At 45.1% G+C, this 22849-nt stretch overlaps 1 protein-coding gene across 3 annotated transcripts in view; it reads right to left on the bottom strand.

Moving 5' to 3' along the window:
• Positions 1-22849, bottom strand: part of RPTOR (regulatory associated protein of MTOR complex 1) — a 323106-nt gene that overhangs the window by 114058 nt on the left and 186199 nt on the right. For all 3 annotated transcript variants that reach the window (XM_019981168.2, XM_019981167.2, XM_070774383.1), the window contains exon 7: positions 13784-13843. In XM_019981168.2, the coding sequence (XP_019836727.2) occupies positions 13784-13843 (60 nt within the window). The remainder of the gene's footprint in view (positions 1-13783; positions 13844-22849) is intronic.

Consider the following 22849-nt stretch of genomic DNA (forward strand, 5'->3'; position numbering starts at 1 on the left):
CTTGAAGGGATATAGCCCTGTCATGTTGGTATATGTTCTTTACTCTGATAAGATATAAAAAGCATGGTGCTGAAAACCATGGTTCTTCCAGACTAGTTCCTCAGAGCTACTAAGAGGGTGTTTCCTGGGCTATGGTCCTCAGTGTGGCTTGGATAAAACTCTCTTCTATCCCTTATTATAGATTGTTTATTGATTATTTGCGTCAACAGGGATTACTGATAGGAAGACGAGCTACCTATTAAGAACACTGACTACTCAAGGACAGATATCAGGGAGCTAGTACATCCACATCCTCAGGGAACATAAGTGGCTTTCAGACTTCTTTGATCACAACTCCTAGTAAGAAATACATTTTGCATGGTCACCTGATACATATATATAGATGATCATATGTGTAAGTATACACATTCAAACAACAGGATCAGAGAGCATTCATGTTGCTAGAAAAACAAGGATATTCTCTATGCATTTCTCTTTTTCTTAATGCAAGGCTGTGACCCACTAAACTGATTTTACAGACACTAATAAACCAGGACCTGCAGTTTAAAAAAAATGTTGACTTAAATTAACTTGTTAATTTTTCCTGGAAGCTATTGGCTCAGGTTATCAAAATGGTTTGATGGTGAACATGGCATCTGAGAGATGTAAGAGATTAGAAAATTACATAATTCGACCTCTGAATAAGCTGACTGGTATTTTTTAAAACCCACACAGGCAGCTTGTTTCCTAATGATTTTTTAAAAATCTGTACTGAGCCTTTAAATCAAATGGCTTATGTGTGCAGCGCTGCTGTCCCTCACATCTCTTTCCTTCTGCCTTTTAACAGCTCCCACAGAACAGAAGCCTGCCAATCTTTACTTGTGAAACAAATGGAGAAAAATGTATCTTAAAATTCTAGGGGGAAAGGAGTGACGATTTCTATGGCTCAGTGGTAAGCAGGAGTTATTAATACAACAGTGGAGATGCTCTCTCTTTTACTGAATTTATTACACAATGATAAACTATTGCCTATTACTCGAGCCACAGACAACAACAGCACCAGTACTGGCACGAGTCCCTCTGGAGGCTGCAAAAAGAACTCACAGAGACCCAGGTCAAAAAGAAAAAAGGAGCAGGTTCTCATGTGCTTATTGAACATGTTTATGACACCAGGAGAACAGGTTCTTTCTATTAAAGAGTACAGAAACAAATCTGAACCTAATTTTACTTTTTAAAACATTCCCTGAAAGAGTGGATTTTCTTTGACTTTCTGGATGTTGAGGTTGACTTACAGACCAACCCTTTCTTGAGAGCTACAGGCCCAGGAGCCAAGCAGACATCTCCTCCAAGCAGAGTTCTCTGAAAAGCTGCTAAAAAGCCTGTAACATTCAGAAAAGGCAGCTTCTAAAATGAGGGGGTGGAGGTGAAACCCAGACAAGCCCCAGGGAGCATCTCTCTTTGGTCCAGACGGACAGGGAGCACTTCCTTTCTGAGATGCTCCTCTGCCTCCAGGCTCTGCTCTCCAGGCGCCCCTCCTTGAATGTACTGAGGCACCCTTCTAAGGGAGCTTCTCTATAAAGGAGGCGGGAGAAGAGGAGGCGGAGGGTGGAACTGGCCTCCTCAGCAGCAGACCTGGATGTAAGACCTCCAAGTGTTTCAGAGAGATTGATCCTGACCTTTCTAGTCCATGAAAAGCCTGGAATGCCAGGGTTACTCTATACCTCGTGCCAAGAAGGACTGCAGGCAGCCTTGCTGGAAATTCTGTCTCTTACTGTCAATTGGTTCAAACACCACATATACAATAGCTTTCAAATACAATCAGATTGTGTTTGCTATGCTTCATCTCCCAGGATAACTCTCCTCTGAGGTTTTCCTGGCAGGGCTGCATTAAACAGAGGTGAGCTCTCCTCCTCCTCCCAGGTACCTGGGAGTCTGGGCCACAGTGACCAGTTACTCCTCCTACACTGTGACATCCCCTCATCTTTCCTTGCCCTTGGAGACCAGACACCTAGATGCATGAAATGCAGGCCACCTCCCTTGTAAGACCTTTTCTGATGTGTACCCAACTAAAATATACCCTTCCTTCCTCTCCACATGCACACAAGAACTTGCAGAATGTTGAGATCCTTCAGTGTACACACGGCATGGAGATGAGCGGGTGGAATCAGGGACTGGGGTGTGAAACCTCCAGGGTCTGCTGCTTCTCACTGTGTGACTTTAGGTAGGTTACCTAACTTCTCTGAGACTCAGTCACTTCGTCTGTAATACCTAGCCCCACAGGAACTAGGAAAGTAGAGTAAGTTAACAACCTAACAAGTTAGCACAAAACCTGCTACAAAGTAAGGGCTCAGAAAATATAGCTGCTCCTATTTATTTGCTGGGCTTTCCTAGATGACACAGTCGTAAAGAATCCGCCTGCCAATGCAGAAGACAAGGGTTTGATCTCTGGGTTGGGAAGATCCTCTGGAAAAGGAAATGGCAATCCCCTTCATTCTTGCCTGGGAAATCCCATGGACAGAGGAGCCTGGTGGGCTACAGTCCATGGGGGTCGCAAAGAGTCGGACACAACTTAGCGACTAAACAACAACTTGTTTGCCGTTAAAACAAAATCCCTACAAGTTCTGAAACAAATTAAATCAGAAATGTTTGCCTAAATACTGTCAACCCCTAAGTTTAATATAATAAACACAATAATTTTATGAGAACCTAAGTAATTATATGGAGCACATTTTCACTTTTGTGAACTTTCATTTTTCCTTTCTTTCCCTTAATAAACAGGTAGATTTTTTTCCCACTTGGAAGTCATCTGTTTCTTGCTTTTCCCAGCATCACAAAAACTGCTGCCTCGGTCCGAGGGGCCTTACTCATCGCCTTCTGGTTCACCTCACCTCACAGCCTTCGCTCCACCTGGTGTGCCCTCCCCACTGCCCATCTTGTCTTGGGGGTTCTGACCACAGGGCAGTTCTTCGTGATACCAAGACTGCTTTCCCTGAAGCTCCTGCCAGGCAGCTCTGACGCTGGCACTTCTTGATACCAAACAGATATGTGTAATTTACCTGAATCTCATGGCTTTTCCATTATCAAAAGCAGTTACCTGTCATTCCAGAGTCTTCTCTGCTCCAGGCTAAGTGTCCCAGTTCCTTAAAGTGCTTCTCACCTGGCCGCCCACTCCACATCCCACCTTGTCCCTTCAGGGTCTAGCATCTTCCTTCTCTAGATTTTTCTGGTTTTTGAGCAGTCATTTTGAGAAGTTGACCCAAATTAAATTCAGTTTACTAGAATCCTGACTTTTTCCATATCAGACTTTTCAAATCCCATACTTGTACATGTGATTTCTGGTGACTACTGTGAGTTCTATATACATAATTCTGATCATCTGCATTTCATTCCTCAGCCTGTCAAGACCTTTTTATATTCTAGTACTGGGTCCACCTTAAAGTTTTCTTATATGAACAAATTCTTAGTCGTGCTCTCATTATTTCTAGTAACAGTATTATCATGGTTGATCTGAACTTCTGAAAACTTTTTGATCGTTTTGCTCTACTATCTATGGTTAATTATTAGATGCATCCTTGTTGAAGCAGAAGAATGGTGCCGACATGAAGAATGTGCACAGGTGAGATCAATTGTTGCTGCTGTCACATCTAAACAGGCTCCTGCTACCTGGAGCAGAATTCTGACTGCGATTCTGGTGGTACAAGGCAATGCATTACAGCTCTAAGATACCACACACAGCACACCAAATTGACCTGGTACATCATCCAAGGAAATAATCTTAAAGATCTAGCAAGAAGACCAGCTGATCACCTTCTTCAGATAAGATCAGGGACAGCCCTTCTTTCCAGTTATACCCATTCTCCGTCTGACAAACACAGGATGTCCACCAGGCTTTGTACCACCACCCTCTTTGGTGGAACACTGTGGTTAACAGACTTACAGAGCAAAGCATGGCCTGTGTTCCTCGTCACTGAACCAAATACTGCCTCCTCTGTGAAGCCCAGCCCATGGGTCCTCTTTCATTAAGTTGGCCCTGGAACCTCCAGCTTGCCGAGGCTCTTTCCTCTCTGGACTGCTATCCACTCACAGGCCTTCACTGACTGCCCCCTACACACTGTCTACACAGGAGAGGAGATAAACCTCTTACTGAGTATCCAGTCCAATCTCTTAGCTCTAAGAGGCTTGCAGGCTACTGAGCTCAGGCCTTCCTTGTTAAAGGTTCTACATATATGAACCCGAGCCCCCCAGTCAGATTCTAAGCTCTAGAGGACACATCATCTCATATACTATTAGTTTTACATCATCAACCCCCCAGCACCTCGCATGTTACACATTGCCGGTACTCCAATACCTGCCGGTGGATGGCGTGGGAGAGTAAATGTCACTGCATACCCACACAACCCAGCAACTGCAATTGGAAATGGTCTAGCTCCACTTCCAATTAAGGTACCAACCAAGCTTTTAAGTGATCAGTTCCCCTGTGTGATGCAGGGAATTGAGTCAGACCCTAAGAGGCCACCTTGAAACCACTAAGTGCGTTAATTTTAAATACTAGACCGATGGACAGGGAGGCCTGGCGTGCTGCGGTTCATGGGGTCGCAAAAAGTCAGACACGACTGAGCGACTGAACTGAACTGAGACCGATGAATACCATTCCAGGGCTGCACCTGGAGCACAACTGGCTCCCGGTTGGGACTCTCCCCTCCACTTCGCCTGGCTGGCTCTTTCTGGCCAGGTAAGACCACTCTCCAGACACCCCTCTTATCTGCTCAGAGAAGCACCAGTCACTATGTTATAGCTTCCTTTGTAATTGCGTATTTTTTAAATTTATGCTTTCATGTTTCCTTCTCCCAGTAAGAATGCAAGGCCACACACCAACCCTTCATTGAATCAATGAATGAGCAGCCCAAGAGAGATATCTGGGTGTTTTTAAGCCTGGAATCTCAGAATGTGTGTGTGTATATGTGGGCACCCATTCAGTTGGGTCTGACTCTTTGTGATCCCATGGACCAAAGCCCGCCAGGCTCCTCTGTCCATGGAATTTTCCAGGCAAGAATACTGGAGTGGGTTGCCATGTTCTTCTCCAGGGGACCTGCCTGACCCAGGGATCGAACCTGAGTCTCTTGCATCTCCTGTATTGGCAAGGAGGTTCTTTACCAGCTGAGCCACCAGGGAAGAAGAATCTCAGATGCCCTTCTCAAAAGCAGGCATCTCATGTGTGACTCATTGGCTTCTAGTTCAGATGATGTGCTCAGATCAGAGTGGGCAAGTGTTGTCTCTGGAAAGAAAATCCGGTGCAGTCACCAGGGGGTGTGGTGGTCGGAGCAGGCAGGAGCTGGCTCCGCCACTTATTGAACAAGTCACTCAATCTCCTTTTATCGTGGTTTCCAGGGGCTGAAACGGAGATGGTGCCAATAGTCACTCCCTGGACTGATAGGGACAGCTGGACATTTGGGGTGCGCCAAGGCCTGTGCCAACATGGTGACAGCAGGGTTCCGAGTCCTGTATTGAGAGACAGGCTTAGGGCCCACTGCTTGATGCAGCTGGCCTCCTCCCTCTCCGCCCAATGAAACGGAGCCCACTGCCAGGCTGTGAGGGAGAGGACTGTGGTGTAGAGCTGGACCTGAACAAGCTCTTGGAGACAGGTCGGCAAGTAGCCCAAGAAAGGAGGGAGACAGGGCAAGCTTCAGTAGGGACAGAAGTAAGGTGAGGCACTGACTCAGCCTCACCTCCTCCATCGCGGGCCTGCTGTGATAAGTGTCTCCGGAGCACCAACAAGCCTCAGGAGACAAAGTCGCCACAAGGAAGGCCAATCTCCGAGAGACTGGAGGCACACGCTGCGCCCCCGCTGACTTTCCCCTCTCAACGCCTGACACCCGCCTTCCATTAAGAAAAGCCACCCACACCACCATCTGTATCCCTGGGTCTTGGGGATGACGCATTCTTTACAGACTCGCAGACACATTTTCCTCAGGACACCAGGAGGGCGCCCAGGGCATCAGGAGATGAAATGAACGCCACAGAGCGGCGCTTTGCAGCCTTTGTTTGGATAACGAGCAGCCAGGATTCAGTCCCACAGAGAAGGAAATGGATGCTCTGGGCGGTGAGCAGGCGCCCCACGGAGGTCCCGGGAACCTCTCATGCTCCCTGGGCAGCTCATCTACAACTTCCTCCCAGACAAGCCTCCTTCATGCTGGCTGATCAGCACAGGCCACGGGGACCATATGGGGTGTGGGGATCAGCTCCCCTTCCCCTGCTGACCTGAGCAGGATTGTAGCGACAGGCAGAAAAGCCGGGTCTAGTCCAGCCACTCGCCCCAGAGGCAGCGCTCCAAGGCCAGGCTGATCGATGTCTGACTGACGCCTGCTCGCGGGGCTGGGAGGACCTGTGACTCTTCCTTCACAGTGTTTCCACATTTCCGCCAATTACTCACATTCTCGCCCCTTGTGCCGTCTCTTGGGGATTTGTTTTCCCCACTTCATTTCCAAATTAGCTGCCAGTGAATCATTACTCATCTTCTCAGTGACTGGCAGGCGTTAATGAATTACTGATTTTCACCTTCAACCAGCCAATACAATATATTTATGTTGGAAAGAAAGGTACTTTTTGAATTAAGACTTGTATCTTTTGATAGTTTTCCTTTCAAACATAATACATGTGTACAATTCTGGCTTGACAGTGGAGTAATTCTAATCACAGCTACTGAGCCTGGGGTGGCAGGCATGGGCTGCCACCAGGCTGAGTCCCTCTGCTCACACTAGCCCCATGGGATGCCGCTTCCCTTCCTGCTGCGATGCTGGGACAGACCATCCAGCATGGCCTACACAGACACTGGGCTGGCTAGTTGCCTGCCGCGAGAGCCTCAGTCTCTTTGGAATGTGGACAGTAATAGCACCTCCCTTTGAAAGGCTCCAGGAATGAACAGACTGAATACATGTAATGCCCTTAACACAGTACCTGGTACACAGCAGGTGACCAATAAATATCACCTATTCTTGTTCTTAACTCTCAACTAAAGAATCGTTGGGTTACCCTATATTCTTAAGCCATAATCCATGTATTTTTTAAACTGGAGTATAATTACAGTGTTGTGTTAGTTTCTGCTGTACAGTGAAGTGAATCAGTTACACGCATACATACATCCCCTCCCTTGTGGACCTCCCTCCCTCTCTCCCCCTCCCATCATCCCACCCCTCTAGGTCATCACAGAGCAACAGCTGAGCTTCCTGTGCTTTACAGCAGGTGCCCACTAGCTACCTGTTTTACACACGGTAGTGTATGTATGTCAGTCTTAATCTCCCAATTTGTCCCACCCTCACCTTCCTCCCCTGTGACCTCTTCCTCACTGTATAAGCAGGACTCATGAGACCAGGATTCTTAAGATGGAGACCATAGTTAAGTAAAAAAAATTGCTCGAGGTATCAAAGCGAAAATCAAGCCCCAAATCCAAACTCATCTTCAGCCCCTGCTTCTGGACTAAACAGGGGCTAAACTGCTATTCAAGGTTCTGAGGAAGCAGGACACAGCAACTCATTTTATTTAAGACGGTGGATTGTTAGCTATTTAAAAATGCTGTTTACACAATAGATGTTAATTATGAATAATTTTTTGGTGTGCTCTGTGCTTCCAGTGATCAGAATACTAACTAACAGCCTTATGGAATAGCTTCCTCGTCTTTCTGATTCCCCAGAGCCTTCTGAGTACCCTAATATTTCTAGCACTGTTTAAGCGTTTCATTACTTTGTTTCAGGGCTGAAAAATGTCCCTTAATTTCCAAGCATGGATCTTATTGCCAGTCTCTCAAAGGATTCAGAATATAAATATGTACTGCAGTGGCAACATGCCTATTCATCAGGCTGCTAGGTTCGCGTAGATAATTAGAAATCGGGAGATTTCTCAGAGAAGGTTCACTATAATTTACTTCCAGACACAGCAGCTTAATTAGAAAACAAATTCCTTCCCTAGCTTTAAAGATTGCTAAATAATTATAACACACACACACCACCCATGTCTTCTCCTCTGGTCTGGTGCTGAGACTCTAAACAACACGTTTTGCACATCTGACAAAGGTGGCCGAGGCTGGGAAGGGGTTAAGCCCTGATATCCTGGGGAACCTTATGCTGAGCTGCTGCACAGAGGCAGCTGTTTGAAACAAACCACATTTATCAAAGAATTACCATACAGCAATTCAGAAGTGTGAAAGTTTTCAATCAATTTCTCCAGTGATGGCAAAGAAGAAGGTGATGACAGGATCGGGCTGCATTTCTGACCGTTTAGGGGCAGCCACAGAAGGTGCTGGAAGATGGCTGGAAAGGCAGGTCATACAGGTGAAGCCCAGCGCCACCTTCAAGACCCCACATCTGACCCTGAAACTCTCAGGGATCCTTGGATGGTGTTGCCAGTCTTGCAGCGTGCAGAGCAAGATTCCCTCTCCAGCTCACGCCAACATTAAGAGCCCGCTCCGGTCCTAAGGACAGGTGGCCCTGGAGACCAGGGTATACACAGAGCCACACGCAGGGGAAGGAGTGGCAGGTGAGGCCGGCGGGCTAAGGCCACATGCCCGCCATCCCAGTCCACGCACGCCAGGCCTCAGCATGGCTACTCACCCAGCTCTGTCAGAACCATCCCTCATACACTCAGAGCCAGCACCACCCGGGGAAGGAAAGGGGCGGTCAGAAGACTAGATGGATATTATCCTTATTTTCTGCAGGTCATTAAACTTGAGGGAGGGAAACAAAACTCAACAACACAACCCAGTGTCCTTCTGGTTTTGCTTCATCTCTGTGTTGTGACTTGTCACTCTAATCAGGTGGTACAGTGACCAGAGTCACCCTCACATTTAGGGGTAATGAAGAGGGTCTCAAGTTCAAGAATTTCCATGTGGTGAGCTGAAACCAGAGAGTCACACTGGATGCAAAATGCCTTAAGACACTCGTGAAACCAGCAACATGTCAGTGGCAGCCCTCCCAACCCTCTGCTGATGTGTCTCCAGGAGCCCCCAACACAGGTTTATCCCACCTTCCATGCAGGAAACACTCTCCCCACAGCAACGCCTTCTTAGGTGCTTCCTTGTTGATGGAGTTTTGTCCTCTCCCCCACCAATCGACAGTGCTTAGGATTTCATTAGCAATAATGAGCTGCTAAAGAATAAATGAAACAGGACCAAGGAACTGAGCAAAAAAAGCCAATTTCTGTTTGATCCTATAATTGTAACTAAGCACAAGTTATATCCTGCCAATTAATCTAGACGCACAAATGAGATGCACTGGAAGTCCTCGTGCGGTTCTCACTTCATCCCCTAAAGGCTCCACCAGCTCAGTGGCTTTTGCTGGGAGTGACGGTGAGCCTTTTGGGGAGAAGTGCCCATGACACCCTGTTGGACGTCCCTTGCACCTCTTTAGGTGAGTCACAGGCCTCGTCCCAAAAGCAAAAGAGCTTGTGCAGAGGATGGGCATCCACTGGACAAAGAGTGCTTGATACGGTGAGAATGGCCATTCAAGGAGGGCACTGCAAATGAAACGGAGGCAAAGGGTAAAGCAGCTGGGACAGCCTGGCCTGTGGCAGCGGTGCAAATACTCAGCACAGCGAGCAAGGAATCACTGCACAGGACAGCTCCCGCGCGAACCTGCTTCATTCACGGGAAGGTAAACATCACAATGAGTTATGATCCTGATGGAACCCCAAGTGGCCCCAGCACATAGAGTGGAGACCAAACACAGCCCCAGAGATGCAGACACCGAGAGCCTGCTGCATCCAAGAGCTGCGTATTTTGACCACAAGTCTCCAGAAAATGATGATGGGTGAAAATAATGAGACATCTTCCCCAGGAAGGTTCTCTGAGTACAGAGACCTCCTCTTGGAAACGATGACGTGTATGGGTCTCACCTGAACTGTATGTTTGCTAAGTTGTATTCCAAGAACAATGACTCAGACCCAAACCGTTGTACCTTGAAAAGTTATTCACAACAAAGAGGTTCTGAGGTTTCTAAAATATCTTATTCTTACTCACTTTTTGTCACCACCATCACCAGCCACTCAGATGAAGTTCCATTTGGGAAGAAAGTATGGTTCATTTTGGATGCTCATAGCCTATCCCAGTTAATCTGGACAACAAGCTTTTATAAAATGCAAACTTATCTGGTATGGGAATGATCTCTTTTTAAACTGCACTGTTGGACTTGTTTACACAATTTTCCAAAAGTTGTGTGGTAGCATTCACCCAATGGTGGCTGGGGCTGGTGTATGAAAGACACTCTCTCCGTGAACCACCCCCTCCCACCTCAGTCTTTATCAGAAATCCAATGGCTTCAGAAATGCAAAGTAGTATTAACCATTATTCCCAGTGCAGCTTCGGGAAAGTGGTGAGAGAACAGAAAGTATTTGTGGGGGTGAGCTGACGCCCACAGAGCCGACCACATGCTCCTCAATCCACCCTGGGCGATGGTGACAAATGCAGGGGTGAGAGTTGTGCGCCCAGTGAGTGTGACTCCTGAGGGTGAGGCTGGCCACGTCTGTCTGTCTGCAGTCTTCCACCACCCCCTTTCCCTGCCGCCATTCCCACTGAGAGTGCTATTAATGATGTTTTTCTTTTTAAATTAAAACACACAGACACCCAATTTTTCAGCATTTCACCAACGTTGTAGCACTGCCTGGGACAGGACAGGGGTTGACGCAGAAGAAAGGACACTGTGAGCCAGCCTTCAAAGGGCCACCGGAAGTCACAACCGCCAGCTGAGAAAGTCACTCAGCACTCGGGAGGGTGGAGCCAACACTGGGTGTTTTCTGGGAACACGGGCAGCTACAAACTCTGAAGTCGTGATTTACGAAAATTGCACTTGATAAAAAAATTAAAATCTTATCATATATAGGAGGTGTCTGCTTCTGTTTTTCAATCCTCATTAGCCAGTTTAAGTTGTGAGTAAAGGTTTCTCCCCAACCTCAAACCCTCTTCAGTAAAATGTCTCTTGTCCATTTTTTTTGTTTTGTTTTAGTGAGTTTTGAGATATCTTCATATATTCTGGATATAAGTCCTTTGTCAGCTATGTGATTTGCAAATATTTCCCCCCAAGTCTGCAGCTTGTCTTTTCTCTCTGTTAGCAGTGTCTTCCAGAGAGTAAACATTTTAAACTTTGATGAAGTTCAATTTGTCAATTTTTTTCTTTTGTGGATCATGCTTAGGGTGTCAAGTGCTATGCACACTTTAAGTCTGAGAACGTGACGGGATGAGAGCTGGCTGTTCAGACACGGAAGTCTGGAAGAGCAAGGGCCTGTGTACAGGAAAGACCACAGAGAGACGTCCAGACACCTGGCTACCAGGCTGGCCTGACACCACCAGGTGGGAGTGCCACTGAGGAAGCTGAAGCAAACCAAACGCCAGATTCCTCTTCAGAACTGTCTGAACGAGCCAGCAGAAGTCACTTCGCTAGGAAAAAGGTAACTTTATCACAGTTTTAATGGTTTATCTGAGAATTACAAGTCTACGGTGATCTGTGGTACAGGTGATGGAGGCTCTGGCACTCAGAAATGGGGGGAAAGTACAGACCCACAGACAGAGCGCAGCAGCACTGGTGAATGAGTGCTAACAGGACGGCTTCCAAACTCTGAAATCTCACCAGGGAACTGGACCAAACATGCCGGATGACCAGGCTGGTCCAACCCTTTCTTATTTTTCAGCTTCTCTCCATGTGACGTTTGTTTCTCAATGGCTGCCTTGTTTGCCTAGCACTTGTAAATGGTTTTCTCGGTTTCAGTCCTTATTAGAGGTGAAGCTGGATTAGAACAGGGAGGAGCAGTTCCCCTGAGAGAAGAGGCCCTGAGTCCTGTCTCTAGAAGTGAGTTGTGTGAGTGTGACCAGGACGGGGCGATCGTGGAGGCCGGTTAACAGAGCACTCAGCACCCAGCCACCCAGCCCCCTGCTTCCTGGCCACACTGACCCCTGGAGCACGGGCCACCCAGCAAAGATGGGAACAGGGACACGAGACCACCAACGCGCTCTCCCCACCATGTAACCCTGAGAGCACCAGAGCTCCGATGTGGAGAAAACCAGCAGCTGCATCTGCCCAGAGCAGCAGGACTTTGAAAAGAAGCATGGGTGCACTCTGTATTACACACTGTGGGGGAGACAGCCAGGCCTGAACCCTCCCTGATCCTTGTGAACATGACACACTGAAGTCTGTGCTCCCTGCTCTGACCGAGCCAGCACAGCCTGCGCCCCAAACACCACTCTGCTGCTGGTATCAGTCCCAACCGCAAGTCCCGCTGCTTCCCCTCCAGCCTGCAGTGCCCATCTATCAGCGCCTCCCTGCTCCCAGCCTCGGCCAGCACTGCCTTTCCAGCAATGGCTTTGAAATCTCCTCAACTGTGGGTCAGTGGAAACCAAGACCCACTCTAAGCAGAAGGACCACAGGCCTTCCTGTTTGTCCTGCTGGCACTGATCAATGTCACGCTAATTCTTTCTTGTCACAATACCCCATTTTGCTTGTGGACAAAAGCATCTTGAAGTAAACAGATGCAGTGACCAGTCACATGATTTCCTTAAGACATTTATCCAAAATTTAATGAAAGGAATTATACTCAATGAATTGTTTGCAGGTAACCTGATTATATTTTGTTGGTTCTTTCTTTTCAATTTATTTGTACCTATATTTTACATATCTATATTCTTATAAAAAAATTAAACGAGATGGAAAAACAGTTCCTTAACATTGCTCCTCCCTGCTTCTTGCTCCAAATTCCACTTTCCTACCCAGAGTGGAGTGCAAATATTTTATTTCATGTCTTGTTGATATGTATTCACACACAGAGAGTTATGCACGGTTCTGCAGCCCATGGTGGGTGTCATGTCAGTCTCTTAACAAAAGGCCGCTCCCTGTTGATGCAAGTGCAGCCACCACACTCTGTATTCTCCCGTGGGGAACGCATGTGATCGATTCCACAGTGCACTTGCGGTGGGCATTCAGGCATAATATTCTTGTGCATTTCCCCTGACACACAGGCAAGTTGTCTTCCAGGAGAGAAACCTAGAAGATTTGCTTTTTCTACCTGAGGTTAATAATTAAAATCGGGCCTTTCTGCTTTACCACACGATTCTGTATATCAAGACTTAGGGAACAGTCCGTACGTTAATTCTAGAAGAAATGGGGTTCAGAGAAGAAGTGTTAGGAGCTACCTAGGTGAATTGGGATGAATGAAATGAACGCGCAAACAAACATAAAATGCAGGTCAAGTTTAAAGCTCTGAGATGGTGTACTGACCCAAAGAGGCTCATGACAGGAGCAGACAAGCCGGCCCCAGGACCTGGGGGGACAAGGAGAGGCCAAGCAACCACTGCACCTCATGAAGGACCCCTCCAGCCGGGACCACCACACCTGCCTTATATAGAACGTAACACTGGGTTTATATCCTCCCTGAGTGGGGGAAATGGAAGGTTGCAGAAGGTGAAAGGGAAAGTTGAGGAACATGGGGAAGATGCTAAGCTATGATCTGACTATTGCAGCTGAGGAGCAGAGTGGTCTCTATGTGCAATGACTGGTCTGTATGTGTAACGATATATATGTTTTTGCTTTGGTTCAGTGTCGAGAGTATTTTTAAATGTTCAAAAGGATTCCAGTTATACTCTTTTCCTTTTAATATGGCCCCAAATTTAGCTTGTCCTATGTAACAATCACAAACTAGGCCTTAATCAGAGAACAAAAGAACACAGGAAAGGGAAACATCTGTGCTGACAGGAAGTACTTCTGAGAACCAAGAGTGAAAAATGGAGACTCCCTTCACACCAGAAGCCACAATAGCTTAAAATCTGACTTACTTTTCTATCAAATCCAGTGTGACTCCAGGCACCAGACTAACACATTTCTGCATGCAGAACCTGCAAAGAAAGAGAAGACAGTGAATCACAGCAATGGGATATGTAACGGGAGAATACAACAGTCCCAGAGAAAAAGCAAAGAGAGGAAGTGGGGCATGGGGATTGCCACAGTGAAAAGGTAAACCAAGATTTTCTTAATTCTGTCAGCTCTTAGGTTTATGAAGAAAATCTCCCTGCAGCCTCTCAAAGGGGCAGGAACACTGAGCTGCAGCCGGAGGTCTTCAGTGGAAGGAGAAAAACAAGTCTACGGGTGGTGAGGCAGATCCCCCCTGTGCGGTGCTGGGGGCAGGTCCTCGTGAGAGTCACCTGACAGAAAGCTTCCACCCAGATGATGGAACAGGCTCCACTTTTCCATTTTTCCTTCTTAAGCAAGTAAAGCTGGAGAGAGTGATGGAAGGATCAGTGAACCACCCTGAGGCACACAAAAGAAATTTGTGGGAGAAGACAAAAAAAAGTGAATTCAATTATTCGCTCAGTCATGTCCGACTCTTTGCGACCCGTGGACTGTAGCCCACCAAGCTCCTCCGTCCGTGGGATTCTCCAGGCAAGAATACTGGAGTGGGTTGCCATTTCCTTCTCCAGGGGATGTTCCCGACCCAGGGATCAAACCCAGGTCTCCCACATTGCAGGCAGACGCTTTAACCTCTGTGCCACCAGGGAAGTCCATATCATTTTAATTATCATAAAATCATAGGAGCTATGAGACTTAATCTTTGCTCCAGAGCCATCCTGGAGGGCTGGGTGGGGTGGGTGGGGGGGAACTAGGACTGGGGGACTGGCCAGGCATCATTTAATTTGTGTGCACTGACAGGAGGTTGAAGACCATCCCTTCATTCCTGTCAGGGCTATTGGCACACGGCAGGACAGAATCAATGGTCACGAAGAGCGAAAAAGCAACTTAGCATTGGTCACAGGAGAAATGTAAAGCATTTAATTCACCTGCTTTAAAAATTAAGAACAAATAACCCCCTCTATGAAAAGAGAAGCAGGCACAGAGCAAATACACCCAAAAAACACATTTCCGTATCACTAGATAGATGTGAAACGCAGAGGAATGTCGGAGAAAGCCAGTGTGCTCATGGGAGGGGATGAATACAAGGACCAGGCCACATTCAGGGCACATGAAGTGAGAGGTGTACAGTGGATGGGTAAGGACGAGGGAGAAAGACAAGGAGATAGAGACCCTTAGAGATAGAGATCAGAAGATGACAGACAAGACCATGACGACAGCGTCTGGTGTGCAACTGGCTCCTGACATGTTGGCCCTCCAGCTGGGATGGGGGAACCCTGAGAACCCAGCCCCACCAGGCTCACGGCTTCAGCGAGCAACACCTTGCTCAGCCACAGAGGAAGTTATATTTCTGGCTGTGGCCGAGCTGGCCGGTGCTCTCCATTCACAGAGCAGCAGAAACACCAATGAGACAGAGCCCGTCTCCCTCGGGGACAAGTGGCTGGGCTGCCCAGATGCTCCACAGGGCCAGTCAGTCCATTCGGACAAATCCTCCTGTTTGCTTCCCTGTCGGAGAGCTCGGCCCGCCTGCTCCCACACATCACTGCAACCGCCCACAGGCAGCTCTGACAGTGGCTCCATGTGAATCAGGATCGCTCTGTGGATGGAAATGGTTTACGGGAAATGTACCTTCCAGTCCAATTCTGAGGCCTATGCAAACAGGACTGCTCTGCTGTTTTTTCCTCTGCAACGCGCTTACTGATTGGACCTCGGCATTCCTATAATGACAGAATAGTCTGTACCAGACTAATCCTTTTGTCAATAACAACAGTAAGCTCTGGATAAAATATAAAAAGTAACCACTTGAAAGCATCAAAGAGTAAACAAATTCAGGCAGAAAGGGAAGGTACGATCCTTACAAGAAGAGTAACTGCACAAGATCCACCTTAACCAGTATTTCCCACAAGTGCTCCCCAATTCATAAAGCATCAGGGACACAGCTCAACCGGAAGGAGATCAGAAGCCCAGAGCTTCGGGGGAAGTCTTAGGAAGGAGGAGCCAAACTCTCCTAGGACCCTGGGCTGACCTGGGCACTGCACAGGCACGGGATCAGACCCCAAGGAGCCCTGGGGACATCAGAGCTGAAGGGCACCGAGCAGAGATTTCCACGCCTGCTCACCAGTAGATGCACATAGACAGGGACAGCCAGTGCCACACTGGGGGGCTACGAACACCTGGGGCTTTCCACTGTGGGGTGTGGCCTGAGCTACAACCATGGTTCAGGATACAGAGCTGCACCCCCAAACCAGGAGCAAAGTCAAAGATGACTAGTCCTATAGCCGAGAGACTACAAGGTCAATTAAACCATCTACAGCTAAACAGGAGGAAGTTAGCAGAATCCAGACTTTCTCAGTGTCTCATTCACAATGGAAAGTATTCTAACCTAAAATCAAGAGAAAAATAGTTAATAAACTAGATTCATTGTTGACCACATTTTGGAATTAGACTTTATAAAAATAACTTATTAACTGGGAAATAAGTATTATCATAAATCTGCTGGAAATATAAAGTTAAGAAGGAAATTAAAAATAGGGACACTATGCAACTTTAAAATATGCATGATATGGTATGAGCAGCATGGATGAACCAGTGACTGACAGTCCACAAAACTGTACCTCAGCCTGTATTCATTCCCTTTGCACCAGAACTACATCAGGCAAAATCAGAGACAATAAAAATGGCTCGACAATTCCACAAAGCTGGATATTAGTAATTATAACAATAAACACAACAGCTGGCAGACGTTTAGTGCTGACTACACTGTGCTGGTTGCTGGAGCTCATCAACAGGCTGGGCCACTTTTGACTCCTCTCTGTCTGACTTGCCCTTTCCGAACTGCAGGGGAAGCTACACAGCACCTGACCACTGCTCACCGCCTGCCTGCTGACCCTCCAGGCCAGGGTTTCTCAGCTGGGCACTAAGGACACTGGGGCCAGATCATTCTTTGCTGTGGGGGTGGCATCCTAGCCTCTACCCATGAGATGCCAGCAGCATCCCATCCCAATTGGGACAACCAAATAGGTCTCCTGACGCTGCTTTATGTCCTTCACCTCCTTGAGGACACAGCCCCAGGCCAGGACCCAGCATCCTTCACATTTTCCAGAACAGCCTCTCTGCTTCCTTTCTTGCCTGTGCTCCCTACTTCTCTCCCAGGAATTCTCTACCAGGCAGCCAGAGCAAACCTTTTATGAGGAAATGTGGGGATAACTCATTTCATCTTGACCCTCCAGAGGCTTCTTGCCATGCAGGATGAAATGCAGCGTGCTTGCCTAGCCTCCCAAGGCCCTGCCCTGGGCTTCCAGTCCCTGCTCTGACTTTACTTCCTCACTCTCACTCTGCTTAACCAGTTCCAGTCACCCAGACACACTTTCTCCTCCTTCCATCTGCCAGGCACAGCCCCACCTCAGGGCCTTTGCACAGGTTGCTCCCTCTTGCCCCAAACTGGAAGGTTTATTCCTTTGTTTTACTCGGATTTCTTCTACCTTCACTGACCATCCTAAGAAAATAGCACCTTCATTCTCTACTCATGTACTGTGCTTTTTAAAAATAGCATTTATTGCTACCTTAATATATATTTTGATTGCTTGTCTTTATCATAGAAGATAAGCTCAATGAGGACAAGGACTTCTTTTACTGTGTCCATCAGTGTGTCACGAGCACTTAGAAGGCTGCCCTAACACATAGTTTTGATACTCCATAAATGTGTCACCAAGTGAATATGGTATAAGATTGAGTCCTAATATTTCATATATCTTTTTTTTTTCCTGTTGCTCTTGCAAGTGACTGGCTTCAAGATTTTTATGAAGAACAAATTAATGGATGCTAAAAAGAAAACTCAATTCTGTAACTTCGTAAACTGTCATATAACTGCTGGATGCTATTGTTTCTGAGAATGGAAATATACTAATTTTTTTTCCAATTAGAAAAAAATCCCATACATTTATCCTAAGAATTAAAAGTATAGAAAATTACAAGTGAAAATTACCCCCAAATCTAAGATAACAATTAACACTTTCATATTTACCTCTTACAGAAAACTGAACCATGCTGATTTATTTTGTGCCGGGATAAAATAAAATCAGTCCCTGGAAGAGCCCAAACAATACAGACGATGGGAAAGTGGAGTTGGTCCTGCAGCCCAACCCCACTGCCGACTGCCCCTCTGCATCGACTGTGCCTAGCACACATGTACAATCAACATCTACACTTGAGTTTTGTTTAGCTTTTGTTTCTTACCGTAAGAGAATCTGCCATACACACTACAGCTTTCCCCTCACCCCCAGTATTTTCCAACGTTCAACAAAGTTGAAAGAATTTTAGAGTTAAGCTCCTGGATCCCACCACCTAGGCTCCACCATCAGCATTTGATTACATTTGCTTTATCACATTTCTGCTTCTCCATCCATCAGTGCATCTCATTTTTCATGAGACAGAGGAAGTGGTATACTTACTTCCCTTTAAATTCTTCAGCACACAAACCAACGTTCAGTATTTGCTCATTGTTTTTTATCTTTTGATGTAAAATTACATATAATGATGTGCACACATCTTTAACTGTTCATTCACTGGGTTTTGACAAATGCATGTGCCTGTGTACCCAAGCTGCTACAGGGACTTCTACCAACATCCCAGGGAATTTTCTTTAGCCCTTTCTTAGCCAATTCCTACTTCCTCCCATTGCCCCCAGGGGCAAATACTGCTCTGATTTTTCCACTGATTTTTACTCCTCGGTTCTAGAGATTCACATACAAGGACTCATTGAGTACGTACTTTTGTATAAGACCTCTTCCAGTCAGCATGATGCTTTAGGTATTTATTCATGCTTTTGCTGGTTTCATGAATTTACTCTGCTCCCCTGCTGACTGGTATTCCATTATATGAAAACACTGTCGTTTATACATGCTATTCTGTAACGTGTCCTTGTATAAATCATGGACAATACAAAAGCTGATGCACAGAACATTGTTTCTCATGAACATGAGTGTGCTGTCCTCAAGATGTATTTGTAGCAAGGGAACTGCCTGATGAATGGGTACCCCTATTGAATGACCAGCCATTGTCTGATGGCTCTCCAGAGGAAAGTGTCATTTACAGTCACATCAAAGCTGAATATATCCACTTTTTAACTTCTGGAAAATACTGCGTTTATCAACATAAAAGAAAAACAACCCTCTGTCCTACTGATAGGTGAGAAATGACACATCATTGGAATTGCTTTGATTATTATTGAGGTTAAATACCAGCTAATAATTTTTCCGGTTCTTTGTATTATTCTTTGGCTTATTGCCTGTTTGTGCCCTTCTTGTCTTATTGATTTTAAAGTGTTTTATACATTAACAAAACTGAGGGTGGCTTTGTTATATATTACACAATTTCCCCCCAATTCATAGTTTTTTTAAAAGTTTTGTTTTTTTGCTTTCTTTGCCATACAAACCTTAGAATTAGTATTAAATAAAGCCTATCACTTCCTTTACAGCTTTTTAATTCTAATAATTTTTCCAGTACTTTTGTGTTTTCTTTTTCGCATTTAAAACCTCAGTATGTTTGGAATTTATTTTATCATGGTAAGAGGTAAGGATTAGAAAAATTTCAAATGGTTAGCCCTGTGTCCCAAAGAATATTGAGTAATTCACTCTTTTTCCAAATGTTAAACTCTTAAATAGATTCTGTTTCTGGAACTGTACTCTGTTCCATTGACTAGAATGTCTGCTCTTTTTCTACCTGAACCTTCAAAATGTATTTTAATAACTAGTAGTTTTCTTTCACAAATCTTATTTTTTTTTTTTAATTTCTATGGGTATTTGTAAACATTTATCCTTCTACTTGACCTTTAAAATCACTTTATCTATATGTGTCAAGTTTATGATTTAATTTATGGAGAATTTATACCCTTAATCTTCTGGCTCTCACCATGTAATAATAACGTGGTCAGCTCCTTCATTTATTCAAACACCCTTTCATATTAATCAGTAAAGTTTTGTGAAATTTTCTATACAAATGTCCAATATACTCTTAGCTCATTTATGTTGTGTCATTGTTACTGTTGCTACTGTGAATCAGATTTATCTTCCTTCCCCAAATTTCCTTGCTATTTTTAATATCTAAAAAGGGTAACAGTTTTAAGGAAATTGTAAAGTATATCATATATGAAAAGTATACAAGATACAGATGTGAGTTTAAGGACTAATAAAGTAAATGTAAGCACCACCCAGATTAAGAAATAGCACATTACAAAATCTAAAAGGTCCCCTGTGTCCCCACCATGGTATCTGCTACCATCCCTTCCCCAGAGGTAGCCTGGACTTTTATGGTTTATGGTATTGATCTATGTTCACTTAGTAATCAGTCACTTTGCTGAATGTTCATGTTATTGCTAATAATTTTTCAATGGTTTTTATTGTGTAAAGTTAAAATTCAGACCAGACATAAATAATGCAAATTTGCCTTCTCTTTAGAATATGTATACTTTCACTTTGGTTTTGCACCTAATTATTACATTGACTAGCATTTCCAGAAGTTGTTAAATGAATCACACTTAGTATACATCCCCACTTTGTTCTAATTACATTAATGAAACACAGTATCGAAGCATTAGTGCAGGATGATAGTTGAGAAGAAAATTTCTCTTATGTAAAGGAAGTATTCTTCTATTTTTATTATAAGGTTTTATTAAAATTCATTTTTAATTTTATCAAGTAACTATTCTCCTCTCACCTATTAAGATGATGAATTATACTAATAGGCAGCCTAATAGAAAGTCATCAGAGCAGTCCTGGAATGATTCTCACTTGGCCAAAGTTTTTGTGCTTTTATTATACTGCAGGATGCTAAGTGCTAATATTTCATTTTGAATTCATCTGCATTGTGTGTCTACGTATATGTGTGCGTGTGTATTAATATCTGCATGTGTATACACACTGCATTTGTCAGGTTTGGTACCTCAGTCGTGGTAACTTCATGAGAAGAAAGAGAAAACTTATACTTATTGAAATATGGCTTATGTTTACACATTGCTTTGTTACCAAGTGTTCTAGTCCATATTTTAAGGATAATTATCTGCATGTTGAATCTTTACCGTTTTAGTTTTCTTGCTTCTCATTATTTTTTTACTGCTTTCTGTCTCCTGTATTTCTACTTCTGACCAATTTTAAAGTCACAAACTTTAGAACTAAATTTGATTTCTTAAACTTTTTCTTTCTCTTTGCTGGTTCTCTTTGCATCTTGATGTAATGTTTTGTCAATCTCAATATTTATTCATTTTTTTTCAGAGACCATTTTTCTGTAACTTCATTGCTTCATTGAGGATACAAAGTGCACGCTGTCTCCTTTCTGGAGCTCCCTTTGACCACAACTGAGTTTAGGCTGATGAGGTGATTCAGGGTAGGAGCTGGTCACCAGAAGGACCAAACACTGGATAATAGATGGGAACTTCCAGCCACATGCTGACCTCCAACCTCTGACCTCAGGAGGGAAGGGGGATAGAGACTGAGCTCTACAAAGAATCTTGAACAAAGGGATTAGAGCGCTCGCAGGTTGGTGCTCTGTGGAGGCGGAGTGCCTTTCGCTCTCTCCCACACACAGGTGACCCTGTCCTCCAGCGAGAAAGACGAGCTCTCAGCACTCCCTGTGCAGGTTCGGCCTGCACCTGGGTCAGAGCTGGGAGAGCCAGGGCAGGAAAAGACCCTCGGGACCGGATCCCCACTATGAGTGTTATTCAAGGTTTCTGATTTCAGTCCCAAAAGCGCTGCCTGCTTTCTGGAGTCCTCAGGTAGCTGCGTTCTGAGCAGAGGCTGTACTGAGCATGGCCATGTCCTTCTCAGGGGCTGGCACTGGGGTTTCCACGGACGGTGATGCTGAGGAAGCTTCACAGATAAGACTATTTTAACCAAGTCCTTCTGAACGTGAAAGTGCACTGCCAGAGATGTCAGGCTTTTAAGGAGTTTGGGGAGACAGCCCAAAGTGGCAGTACACTATTAAAATAACACAAGCAAGTCCCTTGACATTTCATTTAATCTAGCAGGTTAAAAAAACAAACAAAAAACCCACATGAAATAGTGTGTCAATTATCTGGTATTTGAAGCTAAATTTAAAAGTATGCCATGTGTATTATTAGGAGAAAAAAGGTAGAAGAGACTTTCCTAATTTATAACCTTTAAATAGCTATCACTTTTAAATGTACAGAACCCTCTTCAGGAGCTTCTAGGCCAGTAACCAGGACAAGACACAAATGAGGTTCACGAGTCAGCTGTCTAAGCTGCTGTCAGCTTCAGAGGCAAGCCAGCTAAAGGGAAAATTAATTATTTCATTAGAGAAACGCACACCATCACCCCATCTGAGTTTCCTGCCAAAGGACGGAAGCTGACCCCACTTGTCTTGTTCCGAAGGCCAGAGCCTCAAGGATATCCCAGGGGTTCCTTAAGTACCTGCCCGGTGAAAGCAGAAAGAACTTTCAAGGGAACAGTGCTAACTCCACAAGGGTGCCTTCACTTTGGTTCAGAAGAGATGAAAAGGTCAAGATAATTGTAGTCATAAGAAAATAGTCTTTTAAAAAATGTGTATTTAAGTATTGGTGGGTAGATAGCATTATGTCTGTAATTTACTAAAAATAGCCATAACAAGAAAATGATAGAGCAAGTAACAATTTTAAGATTTGGGGTGATGAGTACAAGGGAGTTTGCTTTATTATTCTCTTGACCGTTGTGCAGAATGGCTGAAAACTGCCCTGTAATGAAAAGTAAGTGGAGAGAGAAAGAGAGGGTCAAAGCAGGTGATTCTATGTCTATGAGTCAATGTCAGGAAAATGTTCCAAGGAAAGATCTAATTTCTCAAAACTTGAGCAGTTTGTTTCTATTTTTGAAGAAAGTCAAGATGTGAAGAGCGGCTCCCAGCCCGTCCCAGCCCAGCTCATCCCCACGGTCATTAGCAATGAAGCCCCTGCACTGACTGGCGAAGGCAGAAAGCAACCCGCTCTCTTCAAAGGGCAGCTCTCTTCCACA

This window comes from Bos indicus, chromosome 19 (genome assembly GCF_029378745.1).
Source record: "Bos indicus isolate NIAB-ARS_2022 breed Sahiwal x Tharparkar chromosome 19, NIAB-ARS_B.indTharparkar_mat_pri_1.0, whole genome shotgun sequence".
Classification (NCBI taxonomy): domain Eukaryota; kingdom Metazoa; phylum Chordata; class Mammalia; order Artiodactyla; family Bovidae; genus Bos; species Bos indicus.